At 31.9% G+C, this 25,333-nt stretch overlaps 1 protein-coding gene across 1 annotated transcript; it reads right to left on the bottom strand.

Moving 5' to 3' along the window:
- Window positions 1–3,746: 3,746 nt before the first annotated feature.
- On the bottom strand, window positions 3,747–24,731 carry LOC134268263 (aldo-keto reductase family 1 member B7-like). The gene is made up of 16 exons (XM_062750453.1): window positions 24,524–24,731; window positions 23,879–24,046; window positions 23,485–23,601; window positions 22,654–22,743; window positions 22,229–22,345; window positions 21,674–21,786; window positions 19,309–19,390; window positions 13,951–14,118; window positions 13,553–13,669; window positions 10,562–10,651; window positions 10,115–10,231; window positions 9,824–9,936; window positions 9,560–9,641; window positions 8,095–8,178; window positions 7,608–7,696; window positions 3,747–3,900 (listed from the first exon to the last, which is right to left on the bottom strand). Exons 1-16 carry the CDS (start codon window positions 24,596–24,598, stop codon window positions 3,870–3,872), a joined length of 1,653 nt encoding a protein of 550 aa, XP_062606437.1. The 5' UTR covers window positions 24,599–24,731; the 3' UTR covers window positions 3,747–3,869.
- Between the last annotated feature and the right edge of the window lie 602 nt (window positions 24,732–25,333).

Raw genomic sequence — 25,333 nt, 5'->3', positions numbered from 1 at the left:
CTTTCGTAAAAGACGCCCAAAGACAGGCCTAGCCTTCGTGGAATTTACCTGCTGCATGACAATGCTACCGCACATAAACATAAAGAGGTATAAAAGCGTTTCTGAGGAATGAAAGAGTTACAGAGTTGCAACACCCGCCATATTCGCCAGATCTAAGTCCATGCGACTTTTTTCACTTTCCTAAACCAAAGAAAATGTTGTCCGGAAGACGCTACGGCTCCAGATCGACCATTGGCAGTGCCATAAATCAGTGCCTTTTAGGTACTTTTGGGCTTTTTGTTTTTGGATAAAAAGACTTGAAAAGTGTATTAAAGTGAATGTGGAATATTTCTAAGGATTGATGTAAAAAAATTATTTGAATTTAAGGTTGCGTCATATTTTTTGGTACCCAGTTGTATTACTTAATGAATGACCCTCGTATTATTCATATTCGTCGAAAATAAATCCAGTTTTTCTACTTTTAACTCAGATAATTGTGAGTATTTAAAACCCTTAACGAAAAATAATTGTTTTAGGATAAGTATTCGTTTTGAAGCTAAATGGTGTGGAGTGGAGGTCCGTTTTCCAGCACATTTTTCTACTCCTTAATCTTTATCTCACAACAATAATGTTAACACTTATGTACAAGAGTCTGCAGGTCACGTTCGTTTGACCTGATAAGAGAACTACCAATTCGTTATAAATAAAGGATCAAGCATAGAAATCAAATTTTACTGATAATAAATACTAACCTGCCATGTGCCCAGTCCGACAAAAGGCATTTCCTTTCCATTATTTAGTTTCACTGCCATGTTCATTCCAGCCATCCTATTCTGCTACCCGCTTCTCAGTGAAGGTCAGATTTATATCTGTTAGAATGTCCTAAAAAAAGGTCTGCCCTCTTATCGCGCATTTCTTCAATAATCAATATTAAAAAGAGTACATAAGAAGGTCAAAAATTATTACAAGTGTTCGTTTAAAAGCACAAAAGTGCAAATAGTTTTTTTTAATAAGAGAAGTATATGGACATTATGAACAGTACTCAAGTTCCTAGTCTATTAAACATTACAAATTTTGGATAAAGGAAGGCACGGAGCTTTAAAACATCAGAAATGGGACAAGGTGCGCAACAGAAAACTCCGTCGACAATTCAGTGTGTAAATAATGGCCTAAAAATAAGGTTAAACATACGTAAGTATTTGAATGAATGATAGATTGCATTTGCTGACAAGGTCATTGTATTGACCAATAAACTCACGAAATTATAAATTTAAACAAAACGGTTGATATTCTTGTTTCATCAAATTTTTGTCAATATCTTACCTGGTTTTAGAAATTGCTCAGACATAGAACAAGCTCTTGTGAATAGAATCAGCTGAGAGATATTAACCCAATATATATCTGATAAGAACACTAGTACTGAGTATATATTCCTGCATAGGGAAAGAGAGTAAACGATTGAAAAGAAACATGGAGATAACCAACAGCAAGAACAGTAAGAGTCATCACTATCAGAAATTTTGTTGTTTATAATGTCCATTCTAGCAAAATATCTAAGTATGAAACATATGTGTAAGACTCTGTGGTAGCTTTAATTTCAAGCCCACTGAGATATATCGTTTCGATATTTGAACGGAAATAACCATCAGTTGATATATCTAAATTATATATCGAATTGAGGGCACCAACAAGTGTTTTCCTTATTACACAAGTAAAAGAAATTAGATTAAATGAAACATAATAATGGAGATAACAAATAGAATTCAAGATCAAAAGTCCGTAAAACAATATAAAATAGAAACAAAGCAAACATGGACCTCCAATTAAAACATTAGAGGCGGGATCATATTTTGTAAATGACTGTGCTCTACGTGTCGTTTTTAATTGGTATTTCAACGATTCGTAAATATGCACAAGGTCTTTTTAAGCATTGGATTATCATTTTTTGAAAGATGCTGTCTCATAACTGCAATGATGTGTGCAAACAAATTGAGTAACGCGCGTTAGCGCGTTATGAAAATTTGTTTGCACACACCATTGCAGTTATGAGACTGCATCTTTCAAAAAATGATAATCCAATGCTTATATTTACATTTTTTAGCCCCTGTATTTTCCGCTATTTTAAGTTTTTAAATTAAAATTCCCGCCTTATTCTTCAAGTAAGTTGCAATTGATAGAACAGCTTTTGGAAAAGCTTAATCTAAACTTCCCGCCAGAATTCGTTTGCTCACAAACCAAAAATCCGCAAACGAAAATAGTGCACAATAAATCAGATAACTTTAATCAAAGTTTTCTTTATTTTTCAATCTAAAATGATAAATTATATTTTTGCAACAAAGAAATACAAATGATTAGTATAAAAGACATAATTTTTTTGCTTTGTTTAAACTGTAATGGCGTAGTCCCTGTATTCATACTCCAGATAGACTTTTGTGTGATATGTGTATTTATCACTTGTAAAATATTTTATAATGCTTTTTATTAGGGTCAAACAAAGTAAATGTAAATATTGTGAAATAAATATTACGACATTTGGTCGTTTAAAAGAAAAAGGAACATAATGGATCTGTTGAAAAGCACACCATGCGTTACCTAAATAAGGAACAACAATCACCCTGTCATAAATCCCTCCCTTCCCACCTTCACCAACTCCTGACATTCCTTCCGGAGTAGTTCTCCTTCTTATTTTATTCTGCAGAAGAATAGATTAAATAGAGAAGGTGTCCCTCTTAATTAAGACATTTTAAACGTTGTTATCCTTCGTCTTCTTTCTATTATTCATTTTATCCACGAAGTTTACCGGACAACCCTCATAGACTTATCAAAGGATCAATTGTATATTGTTTAACGTCCCTCTCAAAATTTTTCACTCATAGAGACGACACCACATGCCGGTGGAGAGCTGCAAATTTTGTCCTACACTCGGCATCCAAAGCCATTGAGCAGGGAGGGATCTTTTGCGTGCCAGCATCTACCGCGACACAGGACCTCTGTTTATACGGTCACATCCGAAGGACCGGTCTCCACGTCCCACAGTGGGATTCCAACCCTTACTTCGTGACTCTAGAGCAGACAATCTAACCACTGCGCCACACGGACTACTCATCCAAGGACAATGATAATAAAAACAATTGTATTTCTTGTTTTAATCTGAAAATTTAAGTGAAAATGGAAAAAAAAACTTAGACAATTAAGAGTGAAAATTATATTCTAAAATGTAAATTAATATGAAACCAGTTAGTCAGCATTTGCCTTTATGATATGGTGCAATTTCCAACGAGGCCATTATATCGACCAGTGTAATATGTGTCTAAAAAACAAGAGGTATAAAAGTAGAATAGAGAGGTATATATTTAAAATTAATCATACCAAGTACATCTAAGTGCAATTCTGTTGGTTTTGTGATATTGTTCGAAGCCTATTTTTTTAAAAGATTTTTTTTCTTCTGAAGGTTGTTAAGTTTGATTTATTTAACTCAAATGCATATATATACATTAATGTTTATATGAGATGCCAAATGCCTCAAGACAACAGTTTTAAATATCAAACATTGCAAATCGTGTTTGTTAGTTAGGTTATCAACATCTTTTAACTTCAATTTTTCGGTATGTATTAATATATTTAAATCAAGCTCAAAAGAAAAAACAATTTTTAAAATACTAGGTATCAAAAGTCATGAATAAAATTACAATTATGGAATATAATTTGAATTTCTTTTAAAAATCCGCTTAGAATTATTTTTGATACAATAGAATCATATCATCTTCAATTGTAAAGAAACAGCACTGGCGAATTTAAAGTTATTACTTGAATATTTCCTTCAAAGACAAGAGAGTTTGACAAAGATGTTTTATACAAGTCCTACATGTGATTGGGTTTTTTTTTTTATTTCACCATGGACACTCTGGATGATCCTTACACCTGCAGAGAAACAAAAAAGAAATAAATATTTTAGGATTTTATGATTTCTGTGACTTACAAATTTAAACTTATACTTAGTAGTACATCAGATTTTTCCCAACAGACGTTAGTAAAACTTTTCCATAAGTAGAAATTGTTCCATGTAGATGTAATTATCTTAACAAACATTTTGTTCTAAGAACTAAGAAGTTGACGAAAAAATGTAATTAACTGTCATTTATAAAGTCAATTATCGTTTAAAACTAAAGGAAAAAGAAGAGAATGGGATGATCTTGGGGGCGGGGGGGGGGCACTTTAATAAGGGCCGGATGGACCATTGGAAGTTATTGTATAAAATTTATTTTTAAAAACTCAGAAGCATCTAGAGATATTGCCCAGAAATGAAAGTTTTGCATGCATGCACATACAGAATGTATGAATTTACCACCTTGATCTTTGACCTTTTGACCTCAAATTCATAATGGGGCTTTTTGACCTCAATTCAATAGGAATATTTCTTAGGCCATAGGAAATTGTTGTGTAAAATATCATTGAAAAAGCTCAAAGGCTTCACGAGATGTCGCGTGGAAATGACAGTTGTACAGACAGACAGAACTGTAGACAGCCGGTGTAAAGACGAATAATGACCCCAATCGAATAATGACCGGGGTCATTTTTCGACAGCGAAAATGACCCCCGGTCATTATTCGACGTCGAAAAATGACCCTTTTGCCTGTAGAAAAAGTGTCACCAACCTCAAAATTTGCAGAACCCACGTGAAGAAAAATGACCCCCGTAGAAAAATGACTCCTTGTGGATCAAAGCTGAATTTTTTAGGGGGCAAAAAAAAAAATAGATAAAGAAGCATATTGGCCAGAATGCTCACCTGAGCTTATTGAGAATAAATTGATGATATGTTGATCTCATAACATTATACAATTCAAGCTTTATTTTAAGGTAAATGCGATGATTCATAATCTAAAGGAGTAAAAGATTTATCAAGCCTAAAGGGTTAGGTGAACATTGTTTTTCGATGGTGGAAATCATCGTACTGACAGAAAAAATCAGCAGTATTTTATATTATTATATCCTCCGTTTGAAAAGCGGGAGGGTATATAGTAATCGAGATGTCCGTCTGTTACGCTTTGGGGTATCCATCTCTTATCTGCAACTCCTCTTATATATAAAAAGATGTGTTTGTGAAATAGCAATGCCCCTGTATGGCAACATAGCGACAATTAAACTTTTCTTAAATGCAATTTAAATAAATTGGTATCCAAAGTAGGGTCTTCTCACAAGAAATACAGTTGCAAAAAAAGGAAAGCCCTAGCACCACTTGTTCAAAAGTAATGGCTAAGGATAAGTTTTTGAAAGGTAGGTCAAAATCAAAGGTCAAAGGGTCAAAGTTGATGGTTTCTTAAGAAAGGTTTAATGTAACAAGGATTACATATGTGAAGTATGAAAACCCTAGCCCTTACTGTTCAAAACTTATGGCCAAGGTTAAAAAAGTTTTTTTTTTCATAAGTACGGAAATCTCCAAGGTCAAGGTCAAAAGGTAAAAGTTTTTAGTATCCAATGAAAGGTCGTGCCAAAAAAAAATACATATGTGAAGTATGAGAGTACTAGTATCTACCGTTTAAAAGTTATGGCCAAAGTAAAAAATTGGCATTTTTTTGTAAAATGGGACAAACTCCAAGGTAAAGATCAAAGGTCAAATTTGGTGGTACCTAAAGTAAGGTCCTGTCCTAAGGAATACACATATAAAATATGAAAGTCATAGCTCCAATAAATGAAAAGTTATGGTTAAGGTTAAAGTTTTTGCGGACAAACAGACCGCAAGATAGACAGACTGACACACATACAGACGGACACGATAAAATTATAACCCCCCGAATTTTCGATTATGGGGACATAAAAAGAAATGATCTTCAATTAACTTTTCATAATATGATACAGTATAAAGAAGACGTTACATAAATGAAAATGTTTGTTCTGATTTTCATATAAAATTCTCTAAAAGATATACTCAGAACTGAGTAAAAGGGTGGAGTAAAACCAGAATGAAGAAATGTAATGAATACTGTGTGCTATAACAAAAGGTTATGTCTGCATGTATAGTTTTTGCATTTGAATGTGTACTTTACACTAGCCCATAGCTTTACAGAGTATATTATAGGTGTTATACCCACTCACCCCTGATTTATTTAGGAGGAAGTCGATTATCAACAAAAGCAACAAAAAAACTACCCTACCTCTATATATCTATAAGGAGGGACTAAAAATAAGCTTAAAATAATTTACTATTCTACTAATTTTCAACTGTTACTTTGCCACAATACTTTTAAGCACTGTATACCCCCAGCAACATTTAAAGTCTGCTTTAATATTGGAGAAGTAAATTATGATATGATAGTACTTGTTTGAAGACTTAACTTCATTTCAATATTTAATCCAGAGCCTCTTTTAGCATTATTGAAAGGTATATAATTTTATTTATATTTTTGCTTTTCGTTTTTTTTTATTTAACGTAATGGTGTTTTTTTTTTTTTGTTTTTTTTTTTCTTTGTTTTTTTTTTTGGGGAGGGGGATAAAAATCTCCTCCTCTTTCATTGTCAAATAGGATTTGCCAAACTTATATAAGCTAAAAGTTGAAATGAAGAAAAATAAATTTTTCCTATTAAAGAGTATTTAAATCTGATTGTTGCCTGGTTTGATTTCTAAAAACAAGTGGAATATCAAAAATATATATATATTTTTTAAGCAAACATTAAAAGGAGGAATATCGAAAAGAAATCTTATTTACTTGACAATTAAAGAATCTCATTTCAAACACAGTTTTAGCATTGAAAGACTACGTGAATCTCTTAATTTTTAATTTCTCACTTGAAAATGTTCATTGCAAGTCTGGTTGTTCTACCGAGGGCTGGGTATAAAAAGAATATGTATTTGCAAAGATTTAATATCTTTAATTATATTGTGATAGTCTGCATGTATAGGATGGAACATATGAAAAATCGAGGCGTCCTGTCATCCATTTCTATTTTTATTCACTCGTCCGAATGTAACCTATTTAATTCGAACAAATTACTTATTTGTACGCACCGATATTAATTCGTCTTCTACAAATTTCTACTTTTTCCCAACAATTTTTTTTTCTGAAACAACGTATCAATGGAGTCAGTAAAAAAAAATATATTCATAAATTTCATCTCCAGCGTGCGTTTGATCCATTTACATGTACCATCTTTGATTTTCTAGGTTTGCTCCTTTATCAGAGAAATGAAGATTAATTGATTGATTGTAAATTGCTTTAAAAACTTTATTACCCCTATGTGCTAAGAAGAACAAGGATCAAATCTATTCGAACAAATGCATGAATTACTCGAAGGAAGAACAATTATTATACACAGCATATTTTTCCCTTGCACCTGTTATAAATTCTGTATCACTTCAAAGGGGGTCATTTTTCGATGGGGGTCAATTTTTTATAGGACTAACATATAAAATAATGACCCCTAGGACTCTTTTTCTTCAAAAAATGATTTTTTTCTACGGGTAGGGGGTCATTTTTTGTCGATGAAAAATGACCCCCGGTCATTATTCGATGGGGGTAATTATTCGTCTTTACACCGGACGGTTGGACGGACGCACAACAGACAGAAATTATTCCCCCTTATCAGCGGGGTACAAAAAGTGTATTGACTAGCTTTTATGAAGATATGACGTACATCGCAGAAACGTTGTCGAAATAACGGTGTCGAATCTTTATGTTGTTAATCTCCTCCATGTCTTTTTTTGATAGAGAAAAATCAAAAACCTGCAATGAAAAACAAAATTATTATTATTTTTTTTTTTTTTTTTTTGTTATTATGGAATGTTTAGTACATGTATATACCTTCACTTGATTTCTTATGAAGCTTTTAAAAAAAACTCTTTTGAAAATAATTTTTAATGAGAAGCTTTTGTCAACGCGTTTAAGAATTCAGCTATTGTTTTCTTTCATTTCCTTCCAGCTCTGTTAAGATAAACTCGAAACATTCCTCACATCCCTCTTGTATTATGTAAATAATCAAATGATAGGCTTTTTAGTACAACAAAGCAGTTAATTTATGAGAAAGTTTTACAACCATAGGACTTTTTCCTAAACATGCAAAAAAAAGCTTTCAAATAATTTAGTACATGCTTCAAATACATGAATATACTGCAAATATTCACCTGGAAATTGCTTTGAATTCTCTCCGGAGTAACACTCTTTGGAATAACAATGATTCCTCTTTGGATAAAATTTCGAATAAGAATCTGTAGTAAAGATAAATTCTTGAAATAAATTCAGTTGAAAAGTAGTTCTTCGATTAATTTGCTTATTGATCATAGATTGAAGAAAAAATGACTATTTTGGCATATGATTTTGAAAAGTTTTTTTATATTTCTTCTGTGCAGCAAGATAGTTATAATTCAGACAATAATGTTGATAATGTTTATCTGTATTTAATTCAACCATGAACAACTACTATAGTATGTGATTTTGCATCTTGGCGAAAATGACACTAGATTTCAATATCTTCTTTTGAATTACATTCATATACTTTAATACTATTTTTATACATGTATTTTTAAAATATGTCTTTGAATTTGTTAAAATGAAAATATGTATTCGAAAAGTTGATGAAAGTTATATTGGGAAATAGACGTGATTTTATTTTCTATTGAACGGGGCCGTAGAATGCCAAACTTAATCTTAACCATACAACAAGGTCAAAAAAAGACAATTTCTGAAGATCATCTTATTTTCGCCACAAAGTTAGCATCATTAACCAGAATTATGAAAATCGTCTCTCGCTTATGAAAACCATATGACTTTAAAGTAAAAATAAAGGTATTGCAAAAAATGGTGTATTATGTTAAAATATTTTGTGATTGATTTTATTTTATTTATTTTTTTTTTGATACTGAGAATGTTTTGAAATGTCTAAAACAAATCAGAAGGAATGTATTAGCAAGGCACTATTTTCCGAAATCCTCATTCCTATTAATAATAATCCTTATTATTATACCTCTACTGATTTTTTCCTTTAAAATGTGAATGATTCCCTAGAAATCTCAGTGAATGGACTTATTCCCCGTGCATTAGTTAAATGAGCTAATCCCTGCTTTGGAAGCTAATTCCCCGGTTATCCGTAGTCCTCTAGTTTTTAATTTTGTATCGGTCCAATATGTTAATAAACTAATTCCCCGTGCGTAAGTCTTGAATCTTATTCCCCGCTATTCATAATCCTCTACTTGTATCGGTATAATAAAACAGTTAAAAAGTATATCATTGAGGATTCCAGTTCCCCAAGACTAGGACTATTTCCTGCGGCGTGCTGCGCCTCGGGAAATAGTCCTGGTCTTGGGGAACTGGAATCTTGCTAACTCCCTCAATGATATACTTTAACTGTATGATAATGAAAATAAACGTGAGAATAGTAAATGATATTCAGTGTGCATTAAAAAAATTGTTTACTAAATGGAACTAGAGATAGTCAACTATATTTCATAAGCCATTGTACTTATATCAAATTTATTACATATAAATATTTAGGTAAAACCTTCCCATATCTTGGTGTTATTTCGATTAATTTCGCTTTGTTTAAATAAGTAATTTTATCTCCTCTATTATCGATACGTTTTGTCACCGTACCTGTGCAGGAGATTTCCCATGATTCCTTGCAATTTTCAGGATGACAGGATCTTCTAAGACAATCGGATCACCCGCTTGTTTACTACCATCAACAGAAATATACACGTATTTCTCTTTTTAACTTTAACTTTTAGAACATGTATGATTGTTTGAAATTCTATTGATACAAGTAAAATTTTTTTTTTTAAAGAATACATTTTACTTCAAATATTTTAATTGATATTTAATGAATGGTTTAATGATATTTTTTTCTGAAATACTTACCAAAAGTCAAATCTTCCCGGAGAACCGAAAGGAGAATATGCAGTAATTGTTAAACCAAGTTTCTTACAAGCCTCAAACAAGTCTGTCTGTGGAAGATATATATGGCACTCCACCTGACGAAAAATTAATGATTAATGATTAATTAAAATACAAAACAGTAATATCAAACCGGATACCACATAGTCAACATTTCTGAGCCAGTTATTATCTTTCAATTATAAATATTTCAGCTGCTAAAACATAAATGTTTGTAAGTCTTTTAATGCCAAACAATTAAATAGACGAGCTCACTTGGTTTATAACAGGTTTATGCTTAGCCATCTTGCAGATTCTTTCCACTTGTGAGATACTGAAGTTAGACACTCCAATAGACTTTGCAAGCCCTTGGTCAACAAGTTCTTCCATTGCCTAAAAGAAGATATACTAGTATCATATTGAAATAAATTTGTGTTCAGAAAAATTATTGGCCTTTGGGTTTTTTTTCTTCCCTTATAACATCCATGATGAATTTAAAAAATCAAATCATAAAATTCAACAACCTTGCAGATGAAAATAAACAACCATAACTTTAATCATTGACAAGGGATTAAAAAGCAACTCCTCCTTTGTCAAATAATGTTCAATGTATCTATTATAAGTGGGGAAAAATTACCCTAGGTTTTATTTTCTAGATAATTATGTAACAATTTATGAGTATAAAAAAAATCCTGTGTCTCGTAAAGCACTGTTTGACAGCACCTTCCATGTTCCTAACAGATCCCACTTATCTGCTTTCTTCCAGGCGCCCACCTCGTTTGTGGGGTAAACGTTGGTGTCATCCCCTTCATACTGAAAAGTAACATAAGGTTTAATATGTACATAAGGGTCATTATAGGAGTAGGTCATTAAAGGTATACAAATACGAGGGACGTTCAATAAATAATGTCATCGGTGCTCAGAAAGAAACAACAAACGCTTTTCTATGATTTAGTCTTAATGATTAAGCTGGAATATTGTCTTTTGATTAACATTTTTATTCAATTTCTAATTGTTTTTAGAACACATATTTGAGTATGACCCTTCGTATACTGGAATATGGCAGATCCTATGATTTCCTGTACTTGTTTTTTTCTTTCTGAAAGGTGTTTTTTCAAGTTTGGGAAATGAAACAAGTCAAAGGTTGAAATTGCTGGCCAAAATTATTGTTTTGACCAAAGATTAACTTTATTTTTATCCCCAGAACTTCTTTACGCTTCATGACCTGTCGGTGTAGACGCTGTCATAAAGAAATTATATGTAGTGAATTCCTCATTCTGGCTCCTTCCTCTCATAAACCTTTCACTTTTTTGCAAATAATCTGCTTTCTTGACTTTCCAGAAATTGAAATTACACCCCCAATAAGAATTTGAACAACAAGACAACTTATATTCAAGAAAATAGCATATAAAACTGTTTTGTGCTCTTACAATTCTTTGCTTTTTTCAGGCCTTTGCTGTTTTGTCAAGTGTATCTCATTGTAAATTTTGTTTTGAGGGTTTAAAGCAAAATGGATTCAACTGAAGTTTCATTATCTGTTTGACTTTCAGACAAATATGGACAAGTAATTCTTTTATTTTTTTACAATAATTGTTTAGATATTCCTACACGCTGTCGTTTTCACTCATTTTTCAAAGTATTGGGTGACGTTTGAGTATTAAACTGTTTTACTATCAAATGTTTCTTAAAACATTGTGAAGTACCCCTAAAATGATGTCTATCAAATTCGCTATGTGTCTTAAAGTCAATCAAACATACTCAGTGATAATTTGTTGAATTTTTGCAAATGTACATTCGCTGTTGTATGTCCTTGTCGCCAAGAATGGTACCCATTTTTGATGCCCATTTTATCATTTTTGTTCATTGAAATGCACCTGCTCATGTGTATATAAAACAGACATTGGTTGCTGTAAATTTCACATATTTCAGTTAATATATCTTTGGGATTCTTAACAAGTTTTACAGCAGCTTTTATGGAGCGTTTAATATCACTCTAGTTTACTGATTCTTGACTATTCATTTTAAATTCAGTGTCTCGAATAGCCCTTGCTTTCCAGCTTCTCACAATGGAACTATGTGATGAAAAGTGGTCAAATAAACTGTTATCAACTCATTAAAGATTTAATAATTAGAGAAAGTCGATCTTAATGGCATATAATTTCTATGTTGTATGTTATCGAGCTGATGACATTATTTGTTGAACGTCCCTCGTATTGTTTTGAAAAATTATTTAAAAATGAGATTATTTTGACGTACTTAGCAATCTCCAGACATATCAAATATTTTACTTGAATTGTACCATGTTATTCAAAATTTTAATATCTTACTTTCACCATGTACATCTACTAAGAGGTTAAAAACAATACTTAAACTTTTTAAAAAAAAATTTACAAAACTTGATTGTAAAATTGAAGAATGAAATATTTTTGTAGCTAACTCGATCGTAGTTTAGCGATTTTTTTATATGTGCCGCAAATTGTGTAACATTGCCCTTTGGATACATATAAATGTAAATCAAAATACTTTTTTCTGTGTAAAGGCGAAGAATGGACAAAGTGTGGCTTGGTATAAACAAAGCCATAGAAACCTGGTAAGCATATTAATATCAATAGACGTGACAAAACTGGTAGAGCCTCTTCGCAAAAAAAAAAACAGTACCGCTTGGGCTTATTTAATATTTTTATGTCTTACTGTAAAATCAAATATTTTCGGAAATCAAATTATCGTGATTTGAGGAAAATATCTTGGTTCATAGGGATTAGATTTCGTGGTAAAAGAATTGCTCAGTGGTAAAGTTTTTAAAATATGCATATCGTGGTAGGTATAAATTCGTAGGTCTCTCCATACCTGGAAATGATATACATTGAGATAACAAACTGAATTCAAGCTCAAAGTCCATAAAACAAAACAAAATAGAGACAGAGCAAACGCGGAATTCCAAAACATTAGAGGTGGGATCAAGTGCCATGGAGGAGTACGCATACCCTCCCGATCGGTCACACCCGCCGTGTGCTCCTTGTCATGATCTGGAAAAGTTTGTCGTCAATTCAGTGTAAATAATGGATTAACAAATGAAAAACGTCAGTCAGCATTTGACTTAATGATAAATTGTATTTGCTGACAACAAGGCTAGGTCAACGAAAATTAAACCCTGCTCTGAAGAAATTACTGATACAAAAAGTTTTTAACATCGGAAATTATTTTTCGAATTTTTTTACATGTAGCTGCAGATCTGTAGCTCGCTGGTCAGAAAAAAAAATTGGGGTGGACGACCAGATAACTACGGTGCTGCCCAAAGAATGAAAATGTATATTAATTGCGCACAAAAAGTTGCACGCAGTTCTTTATAAATTCCAACAAATTCTTACCTCAATTGCAAACCAAATTGGCAGTATTAGTTATTAGTAGACAAACTTTTCGACTGCCTCATTTTCAGGGCCAGGCTAGCTATTAGCAACAATTATAAGGAACGTTTTGTGGTTGAAACAGTAAAATATGTGTTAAGAACACAGGGTTAGATATATTCTGAGATGCCAGTTTTAAAAAACACAGAGAAATACATCGAGAAACAGAGCACTTTTGTGTAATGAATATACATTTTTTTAATGGGTGGCACTGCAGCTCTCCGATCTGTCCATATATTCCTTTTTCGGAGAGCCACAGTGCTATAAGTTTTGTGACCTTTTTAAAAGGATTTTTTATTGATTGTTTTACCGCTAATTGGACGGGGAAGTGAACGAGGTACAGATCTACATAAGATAATTGCAAGTTCTTCAGACTCAACTCAATGGATCTCTTCACAAGTTTGGGGTCCATGTGTATCATTGGAAGCTGAAATTAAATAAGATCTTTTTTTATAATTTGTTGCAGCAACATTAAAATATAAACATATTTTACAAACACGACTTGAATGTGTTTATATTTTCAGTTTATTTTCATTGGGTTTTTTTATATTTCAAATTTTAGAAAATTTATTTTTATTTAATTAGTTAATAATTTAATTGATAAAACACATAATTGCCAAATCAAAGCAATCATAAATCTTGCATTTTTTATGTCACTTCAATGAGAGAGTTTTAAGTATCTACCAATTACTGAATTGTTATAGTTACCTTAGTAACGATAAACAGTTCCTCTCTTTTCACTTTTCCATTCTCGATATACTCCTGTAACACATCTCCTATTGCATCCTCATTCATGTAAATGTAGGCCGTGTCAACGTGTCTGTACCCCGCATCCAAAGCTGCCCGCACAGCCACCTTAACCTCGTCTTTTGGACTCTGAATAAGATGTATAGGGTTTTGGTTGAATATTAATATTACATAGAAATATCACCTTTTTACAAGAAAGAGGGCCTTGTAGAGGTTTTATATGATGTTTGCGTATTTACATATAAATAGAGTACATGTTACTGGAAATTGGTCTAAATAGTACGAAAGAAATCATGTTATGTAATAAGAAGAAAATGTGAAAATTATTTGTAAATAAGGATATGAAATTATATACGAAAACAATTTCAGACAACATATCTCAATATTTCCATTTTTATTTGCTTCCACTCTGATAACTCCTTGAAAATAAGGCGAGTTGATTTCTTGATCATTTCAGAGGAATGTATACATCGCCAATCGAAAGGTCAGGAGTTAAAAAGGCCCAATATGCATGTAGATCTCGTGCATCTGTCTTAATGTCTAATGTCAGTGGGTGGTGACTATTGATATTGACATGGTTGTCAATAATTTATTATAATAGTTGAATATTCATTATAATTATAATATCAGTGGGATTTTTTGTCAGCGGAGTAAACGTCACTAAAGTATATTTTTACATTTGTCTATCATTTGCAAACTTGGGTTTTCAAATTTATGGCCGATAAAGGTCTCTGGGGTTTTTTTTACAGTGTGTAATATGAAAGATGGTATGTTTTGTTTTTCTCTCTCTAAATACTCTCATAATTTATTTATTTTTATGAGAGAAAAGTATCATATTCTCTTGCAAGACAGAGTATGAGAAAAAAATAAATATATCATAAATAAAAAATATATATAAATCTAAAAAATCTCAATTCAAACAAGACATATATAATTACAAACCTGCCAAGTACCAAGGCCTATAATCGGCATTTCTTTTCCATTGTTAAGTTTGATTGTTCTCCTCGAAGTGGCCATGTTTGTATCACTTTCCAGACTGTTGCGCGGTCAGTACAGGATTAAATTAATCTTAAATTACTTAATATGCAGCGCTACCGTTTATTATAACAATATCCGTAAAATGTCTTCAATTGCGGATATGTGTATATTTCAATTCAAGCTATTGACTCAAAACTATGTAACTTGTAAATGGCGTACAATAACAAATTATTACAGACAATTAGTGTAATCATTGACGTTATTTAATAAAGATTCAGCGACCCTCTCTATTTCACAATTTTTTTTAAATTCTATTTTATTGATTTTCCAAAAGAAATCTTATCAAAATTCAACTACACACGATTTCAAGCCTCCGAATCATGAATCAACTTACGCTTATGTCAAAATAATTCATGTATGTTTCAAGTTCTTATTTGAAAATTGAGGGATTTATTCAATAATAAATAAGCAATTTACAGGTGATTAATACATTGTAATATGATAATTAAGAATTACGTCTGTTTGAGGAATACGATGCAAGATTTAGGAAACCATATGATGCAAAGTCAGAAATAGCTCTTAAAAACGACAATATGGCATATAAATTTATTCAAAAGAAAAAGCATCGTCGGATACCTACGGATGTTTTTGTCTTTTACTCATTAGTAAGTGTATACGAAATTGATCGTGGGTTTCCGAAGATAAGGAAAAAGATGCTTACTTGATCTCATCCTTATCTTATTATGAAGTAACTAAAATATTAAATTTTAGTCGAACTTTTTATTTATAACTTTAATCCAACTGTAGAAAGTATATAAATGCATTTTAAAAGTCATTTGGTTTTATACTTTCTATTTGTTTAGGGCTTTAACAATGATGATTTAGATGAGATTTTTTATTTCATGAAAGCTCCATATTATATCACAACATAATAATGCTGTTGAAACAGAAACAGTTTCATAAAACATATCCATTTGTCATTCGAATGAAATATTTAATTGTTTTATTTTTCGTAACACAACTCTTTTACATTGCTTTTTATGCTTGTTCATATAAATACTCGCATTTTATCGTCATAATAAATAAGATTGAGCGTGCAATCCAATCCCCTAATGAATAACGTCATTTCGAATTTCAATACAAATTCTATAATATGCATTTAAAAAATGTTAATATTTTTGCATGTCTTCTTAATCATTTAAAAGTTTAGTATCATCTTTACCTTTTCATTGGTAAAATGAATATTTAAAATTCCTCTACTTTTAAAATCCATGTTTCTAGAAAAATGGAATTTTCAGCCTTAAGTCTGAATGAACTTTTTTATTCATTTATTAGATACTTAAATAAATCATTAGTAAAAAAAAAAAAATATTAGTCTCACATTATAAGAAAAAAGAAGGCAAAATGACAAAGGTTCTTAGGAAATAAGAACGTGACAATGTAGAAGGATTTTTAAGGTAGTTTATTTATTTAAAGTAGTATACTTTTGTCCATAAGAACCTTTTAATCACTCAGTAGTTTGTGGTTAATTATTTTGTATGTGTTATTTACCGCAAGTTAGCAAAATCAATAATAATTAGAGCAACGAGTAGGTCTTCCAACCAGAGGAAGTCAAAGGACCTTAATAAGAAACTTGCCACCATACTGCAAAAGACCAGGCATACAGTACTTGCCCAGTAGATCTTTTCTTTTATTGAACTGTTGTTGATATAGAGTCGACAAATTCTTATTATCTATCAGCATGACATGCGGACAAAAAACATTGTACGAATTCGTAAATAAACAACTACATATAGAAATAGTTTGAATCTTAACAGATGTTACACATTTTTATTTCTATTAACACATTCTTAACCTTTTTTCTTGCTTTAGAAATTATCACACAATTCTAATTTATGAAAATTGAAATGGCACCATATATGGTTAAGTCAGTGTATGTTTGACAGAAATATTGTAGATTTCTTAATAATTTCCTAATAATTTCTTCTCTTTACCACGGACGTTCTGGGTGATCCTTGGACCTGAAAAATACAGTTCAATACTGCGTTAAAATAATTGTTGTACTTAGAATAAATTTTCAACTCAAGCCAACTCAATTCAATCTTTTAAAACAGGATGGAAGGCCAAGTGGTTGCAGTAAAGAATTTTTTCTTTGAATTCTCATTTATTTCAAATCAGTTTAAACTTTGTTAAAAAGTGTTTTATCATTATTTATAGATGCAATCATCTTTAATCATCAATGCAATTTTTAAAAGGTTGATTAATTACAAAATGATAAGTGAGCAAAGTACAAGGTATGGATGACTAAACATGCAAGAAATAAATTGCCTATGAAATAAGCGTTTTATTTACATCGCATCCATAAATTCAAAGAGACGAAGTCGAGTTTGTGTCTTTTCAATTTCATTCATGTCTTCCTCTGATAGGGAAAAATCAAAGACCTGCAATGATAAACGAAAATTAACAACATATACATATCCATATAATCCTATGCCTATAATCCTTCTTGAGAACGTCCTTCCAAAAATGCTGAAAAATAATATTCATTTAAATTTGATGCTTCTCAAAACGTTCTGCTTATCTACAATTCATACAACTACTCCTAACGATAAATCAACACTTCAGGTTCTTTATACTATAGACAACTGTTTCCTCAATACAAACGGAACTCTTAAATTTGCACATCTTGTAATAGGTCATCAACAAAATTACTTCTTTGACAATCAAACTGATTTTACATAAAAAGTACTCTAAAGATGCTTTTAAAATGATAAAGTAGTTCCTCAGTGACAACAAGACCGGGTCTTTAAACAAACTTGGAATTCCCATGGGCACTTACTGTGATCCTTTCTTAAACAACTTGTTTTATATTCCCGTGAAAAAGAATTTATTCACTGATTCTACGTAAGAAGAAATTATACTTTCCGTGACCATCAACCATTCAGATACCGTCGAGGTTTTATCAACAAACACGAGTTATATTCATTCATATGTTGACTCGATATATATATATTCCAGTAAACGTGAAAAAAGATACAAGTCTGCCAAATATGTTTCCCATGTAGATGTTTTGCTGCCTAGAGACGACTAAAGCCCGACTAAAAACTGAATTGTATGACAAGCAAAATTTTTCCAGCTTTTCCATTGTTTTGTATTAGTAGAATCACCTGCATGTGGTGTTTATGCCTCTCAGGAGTTTTGCCACTCAAGAGCATGCTTCGTGTATGATTGATTTTTAAACCTAAGAAGGCTTTTCACACATAAGTTGATGTTGCAAAAATTTAACCAATCTCGGTTGAAGTCAATAATTCGCAATTCTATGTTTGGCCTTTGGTTTTTTTTTAAGATAATTTGACTTCTTGGCACAGTGGAAGAGCATCTTTTGTAGAGTTTGCAGAGTAAGAATTTTCATCCTTACACGGAGGTTCGAATTCCGGTGGAGACCGGACCTTCGGATGAGACAATTTAAGGCCCATGTTGCATTAGGTGCTGGCTTGAAAAAGATCTATCTGTTACATTAAAGTTTTGCAATTTAAGAAATTCTATAGACTATCTATAACAATCAGTTTTGAATTTCTTAAATCGCAAGACTTTAATATATCAGATCCCTCTCTGCTCAATGGACCATAGTTCCAAATATAGGTCAAAATTTGCAGCTCTCCCTCAGCAAGTGCGTGGTGGTTTTTCCATATGAGTAAAAAATATGAGTGATGTTAAACAACAAACAAATTTATTTGACTACGGACTGTCTACTTGATCATACAATACACATGGCTCGCAGCGGGTATGATCGGTCAGCAGGTACTATTATCCTTACACCTGCTTTGTACTTGATCCAACTTTTTGAATTTTCTTGGCTGATCACATATTCAAATATATGACTGCTCTTAACTTTACCCTTTTTAGGTATAATAACGTTTATTTCTTGCGTATATTTTACAAATCATATGACTTTTCTTTCTGATTTAAAAACTGCTTCTCGAGCTCGACATTGACGTTTTTAAAGCAAAAAGCGTATTTCAACAATTTCGTATTTGTATATTGATTAAAATCAACTCAATATTTTCTCCTTTATTTCTAAGAAACTTTGAATTCACCTGCTACATTTAACAACCAAAGAAAACATTTTACAAAAAAATTACCTGGATATTGCTACGTATTCTTTCTGGATTTACACTCTTTGGAATTACAATCATACCTCTTTGCATGAGATTTCGGAGAAGAACCTGTAGAGAAAAAATTTCAACAAAGTTAAACTAAACAGGAAATTATTATTATATTGACCATAATTCTTTGAAGTCTCTTTTATTATATTTAATCACCTTAATTTTGGTAGCCTACCTGCGCTGGCGTTTTACCATATTTGTTGGCTATTTTTATGATAACAGGATCTTCTAAGACAACAGGTTCATCTGCTTTTATACTACAAAAGAGACAAATATGTATACAATGATGATATTTGGTGTTTTTATAACTTAAGCCTAAACAAATTCCTGTCCCATTGATTAATCGTCTGAACGTTTTGTGGCGACTTTGAAAACTTTTTATTGGAAACGATGAAGATTCCTACGCCTAAGAATTAATACAATCAATTTGGACATGTATATTGTAATTAGATACGAAAAGATAAAAATGTTTTTCCGACATTCCATAAGACAGTAAAAATTATAGATCTTCTGAACTGGTTTACCACAAAACGTTCTGACCGATAAATCCATTAATTCTACACCTTTTTTGTTATTGTAAGCTACACTCAAATAAGGAACACCATCAAATTGTAGTAATAAAACGTCTATTAATTTAAATAAGCAAAGAAAAGAAAGAAAAAGTTTAAAACCCAAGTCTGAAGATACGACAGTCAAGTCCAGTCTCCAGTGTAAACCATAAGCAAAACTAGATCTAACATTTTGCTCCATGTGCAATATTTAATGATAATATTTGATAGGTAACTGGAAAGAAAAGAGGAGGTAACGTACTCATTATAATCAATTAAGTTTGTATTTATTTGCACTAATTAGCTGTAATCATTATAAAGTAATCAGTACAAAGTACTCAACGATCGATTAATTAAATGAAATATATGGAGATAAAGAAAGGTATTCAAGCTCAAAAGTCAACGAAACAAAACAAAAATAGCTCAGAGAAAACATGGACCTCCAAAACATTAGAGTTGGGATCAGGTGCCATGGAGGAGTGAGTATCCCCTGTCGACTTGTCACACCATGTGCTCCTCGTCGTGATTGGGAAATAACACAAAAATCCGTCGACAAATCAGTGTCTATTAAATGGTTTAGCAATTAGTATAAAAATGTCAGTCAACATTTGACTTAATGGTTAATTGCATTTGCTGACAAGATCATTCATTGTATTGACCATAGGACTTACTAAATGATGACTTTAAATAAAACTGCTGATATTTTGGTTTCAGCAACTCGTTTCTCAATAATTAACCTCGTTTTAAATTGTTCATATGTAGAGCATGCTCTCGTGTATTGAATCCATTGAGAGATATAAACCCAGTATGCTGAACCCCGTATGCAAGTGATGAAGATATAATGCTGCATAAGTAAGGAGAGTTGACGATTGAAAAGTTTAAGTCATCACGTTTATCATAAAGATTGGTTGTTAGGATATCATTAACTAACAACCATATTCAATAAAATAAAATATGAAACAGAAGGGTTAGAGTCTGTATGAGCATTAAATTCAAGCTCATCAGGATTAAATATATGGACATAACGAACAGCATTAAAGCTCAAAATTAAAGTCCATTAAACAATACAAAAATGGAGCATAGCAAACAAGGACCTTAAAAAACATCAGAGGTGGGATCAGGTGCCATGGAGGAGTGGTCATTCCCTGCCGACCGGTCACACCCGCCGTGTGCTCCTTGTCATCATTAGATTTATTAAAGAAAAATGGGATAGGCTAGATAACACGTTGTTTTAACAGAATTAACATTTCAAAAGTTGGCGAATAAAACAGTGAAAAATTATAATTTTAATATTTCAAATACTTTTCAATATTTGTATTTTTTATTAAATTCTTGGCATTTTAAAGTGTCTATTTCCCACCCATTTTTAACTTAAATTGTTCTCTTGAAAGTTACCATGTCTCTATTACTTTTTTTGCACGGTTTTTATAGTTTTTGATTATTTGATTTTTTTTTCAAATAAGCAACACTACTGTTTTGATAATATAAAAATATCCGTGCAATATCTGTAATTACGGATAAGCGTATAATTCAACACAGGCTATTCACTCAAAACTATGTAAATAGTACATGACGTATATACAATAACAGAGTAATGTAAAATAAATACAGTCTGATACATCCGTTTCAAATTAGGATATTGTACTGGAAAAAAACCTAATTTGAAACCTATCAACAAATTTTATGATAAACGTGATATCGACTTTCCTTTCGTCACAAGTAGAACACCGCCATTGTAACCGTCATCAGGAGATGCTTACTCCTCCATGGCCCCTTATCCTGCTTTGATGGGTTTTTTTAGTGGTCCGCGTTTGCTCTATTCTCGATTTGTATTGTTTAAATGTACTTAGTGATTAATTATTGTTCGTTTTCTTCATATTTCATTCTTGTTTGAGGTCAAAAAAAAGTTTCCAGAATAGGTTTAGATCAATTAAATAATGAATTAATTTTGGATTTTAAATATTGAATTGCTTATTTCTCTGAAATACTGACAGAGTGGCGGGCCTGCCTGGAGAACCGAAAGGCGAATATGCTGTTATTATAATTCCATGCTTCTTACAAGCCTCAAATAATTCTTCCTGTGGAAAATATATATGACATTCTACCTAAAAAGAAAATAAAATTTAAAAAAATGAAATTGAATTATTTAGCTTATTACTGTATTGTGATAATTGTGTTTTGATTCTCATTCACATAATTATTCAGTCGCAACACTGTATAGTGAAAAGTGTATTTTATAATTACAAGTCATGGTTTTACCTCAATCAACTGGTTTTTTTTTTTATTTTTAAGATGTTGAGGAGTGGCGTTGCGATTTCATGCAAATGTTTAACCAGTGTATAAGTAAATTGTCTACTGATAAAATTACGATTAATTTATACAAAAGTACTTTGAGCATTTTCTTCTCAACAAAAGGAAACTAAAACCTTTCTGCCTTGAAACATAGGCAATTTTATTCGAAGTTTACATCGTCATTTACATAGTATATTTAATAAAATAAAGAAAGGTCTTGGTAGCATTTGATAACATTTGAAAATGCTAGCTTACTTGGTTTGTTACAGGTTTGTGTTTCGCCACCTTGCAGATTCTTTCAACTTGTGAGATACTGAAGTTAGACACTCCAATAGATTTAGTCAATCCGATGTCTACCAGTTCCTCCATGGCCTATAGGACAGACACTGAAAGTTATCTCACCTGCATACATATAATCCAAGATGATATCTCGATATTATCAATACTACATGTTGAACTTCCATGCCAGTTTTCACCTGATAATACATTATTTAAAATTGATGCTCTCAATCATAAAGGATTGTGTATTCTTTTTCAACCGAAATATAATAAAGAGTTGGGTTTTTTTATGAATCAGTGTTTTCAAGTAGCATTTCAAAATGTAAATAAAAGGAGCCCTTTCGTCATCTTTTTCTGCTTATAAGGTTGTCTTTATGCAGCGACCTCTTGTTTCATAGTACCTTCCAAGTTCCAATAAGATCCGATTTGTCCGCTGCCTTCAAGCTTCCAGCCTCGTTTCTGGGAAAACATTTGGTGTCGTCCCCTTCATACTGAAAATTTAATTTTAATCTCTATAATATATGTGCATATTTGTAAGATATTTATACCCCCCGCTTGAAAAGTGGGAGGGTATACTGTAATCGGTATGTCCGTCCATCCGCCTGTCTGTCTGTTACGCTTTGAGGTACCCATCTCTTATCCGCAACTCCTCTTATACCAGTGAGTGAAATTTAATGAAACTTTTACAGAATCTTTATTACATACTAGTATTGCCATTGTGCACCTCCTATTTTACTTTTTGATCCGACACATATTTTGGGTTTCCCGGCCACAAGAAAACATGGACTTTGCCATTATAACCATATGGAAGGCGGGGGGGGGGGGGTATCAATTAGTGAGTTCATTGCTCACAGGACCTCTAGTTCCTGTTTCCTCATTGTAAAACAACATCATTTAAACATCAGAGACATTTTTTTCAAACATTAGAAAAGACATTTTCTTCAGCCCAACATTTCGTTAAATGTTTTCTCAAACAAAATTATATATATTATATATTTAAGGATAGCTTGTTTAGGAGATTAAAAGAAATAAAAAATCTCTAGACGGCTGTGTTTTATTCATTTGAAGCAATGATTGTAAAATCAAAGTTTTGTTTCAGTTAATGAAATCTTTCAGAATGTTTTCAAATTGTGATTTTTTTTCTTTCATTCTATAACCTTCAAAATGGTTTTTAAAAACTTATAAAATAAATTTTAAACATAATATTTATAAGATAAATACTGATCCATTACCGCTAGTTGTATGGGGAAGTGAACAAGGTACAGATCCACATAAGATAACTGCAAATTCTTCAGACTCAATTCCAGAGATCTCTTCACCAGTTTGGGGTCCATGTGTATCATTGGAAGCTGAAAATAGGAAGACTTTCGTTTGGTAGCAGAAACAAACAAGAAATAGTTCATTTTACTAGCAAGTCACTTGCATTCAATCTCTTTCTACTATTATCGAAGCATTTATTTCAATATCAATTCATGATTCGGCAATCGATCGCGACCTGTATTAACGAAATTTGACAATCCCTGCTTTAGTTAATACCAACTGAGAGGCCATAACAACTGACCATAGTGACTTCTTGCTCTGATGATCTAAGTATCATATATTAAAATTTGGTTATGTTATAATTGCCTTAGTAACGATAAACAATTCCTCTCTTTTCACTTTTCCACTCTTAATATACTCCTGAAGAACCTCTCCTATTGCATCTTCATTCATGTAATTATAGGCCGTGTCAATATGTCTGTACCCGGCATCCAAAGCCGCCCGCACGGCGGTCTTCACCTCGTCTTTTGGACTCTGTGTAAAAAGAGAATAGCAAATAATATATTGTGTGCATGCAGCAAATTTATAGAAGACTCTTTTATATGAAACTGAATCTTTACTCGGATATGTTGTCTACTTGACCAATCTAATTAAAATTAGATCCTTTACGCTTCTTGTATTTTGTTATGTCGCTGTGACATAACAAAATACAAGGAGCGTAAAGGATCTAATTTTAATTAGATTGGTCAAGTAGAATGTTTAGCATTTAATTTTGAATTTTTTAATCGACAGTTTACCCTTAGCACATCATGCAATTTTTTTCATGTTAAAGTCTATATACGTTATGTAAATTTATGTCTTCTAAGAAGAGAGTTTTCGATGGCATAGTATCTAATGATTATAATAAAATTTTAATGGCGAACGTACGTAAGTTTCTCATAAGCAGAATTGAAAAGGGGATGCATACATGCAAACGTGATACTATCACGATAAATACTGAAAAATACAAACCTGCCAAGTTCCCAGTCCTATTATAGGTATTTCTTTCCCATTGTTAAGTTTGAGGGTTCTCTTTAGATCGGCCATTTTGTCGGACGCCTTTTAAAAAAAACGGTCGTGCTATTATCGGTTTATTTTCGATTAGATTAACAGATACTGGTTTACGAGGACTACAGAACTACATAATAAAACAGTATATTAACGAATGTCCAAGTCGATCAACAACACTTGAAATACACACCCATGACTTGCAGTAATTTAAAACGCAATTTTAACTACGACACAAATATTGCATGCCTTTGTCCGTAAAATTGTCTCTGTTATAATTTTTTAACATGATAAAGGAAGCTAATTTGAATATATGGCTGTGAATTGAATACTATCTTTTCTGCAAACATAAGTGCATCCTAATAGCTCTCTCTCTCTCTCTCTCTCTCTCTCTCTCTCTCTCTCTCTCTCTCTCGAGTTATTAACATATTGATTAAAGTTAAGGTCCAAAACTACCTAAAAATTGCTATACTAAAGACAAAATTACAGTCATATACGCACCGTTTATAATTAACTTTACTAAAGTGAACTTGACCTACATACACCCAGTGATAATGAACAAGTTTTTTAAGTGCTTACACACTACGAAAAAAAAATACTCTGTGTTTTCTAATCATTTATTCATATTATCTAATCATTACATGTACATAAAGTTTAAATACATGTAATACCTTCCAATATTCTAATAGAATTTTTTTTATTGTTAGCTATTTAAAACATTTAAAGGAGATCGTTGACCTGCTTAGTCAGTGAATTTACCTATTCTAGAAGTAG

Source organism: Saccostrea cucullata, unplaced genomic scaffold (assembly GCF_032062105.1).
Source record: "Saccostrea cucullata isolate Sc308-1 unplaced genomic scaffold, CSIRO_AGI_Scuc_v1 ctg1110, whole genome shotgun sequence".
In the NCBI taxonomy this organism is placed as follows: domain Eukaryota; kingdom Metazoa; phylum Mollusca; class Bivalvia; order Ostreida; family Ostreidae; genus Saccostrea; species Saccostrea cuccullata.
This window is presented reverse-complemented; position numbering and strand designations above follow the sequence as displayed.

Excerpts from the sequence above, each read along its gene's own strand:
- LOC134268263 (XM_062750453.1), bottom strand. The coding sequence starts at position 24,598 with ATGGCCGATCTAAAGAGAACCCTCAAACTTAACAATGGGAAAGAAATA. Across the intron at positions 22,744-23,484 it reads ACTTCCCCATACAACTAGCG|TATGAAGGGGACGACACCAA; the intron begins GTAATGGATCAG and ends TTAAATTTTCAG. Across the intron at positions 7,697-8,094 it reads GAATTCAAAGCAATTTCCAG|GTTTTTGATTTTTCTCTATC; the intron begins GTGAATATTTGC and ends TTTTCATTGCAG.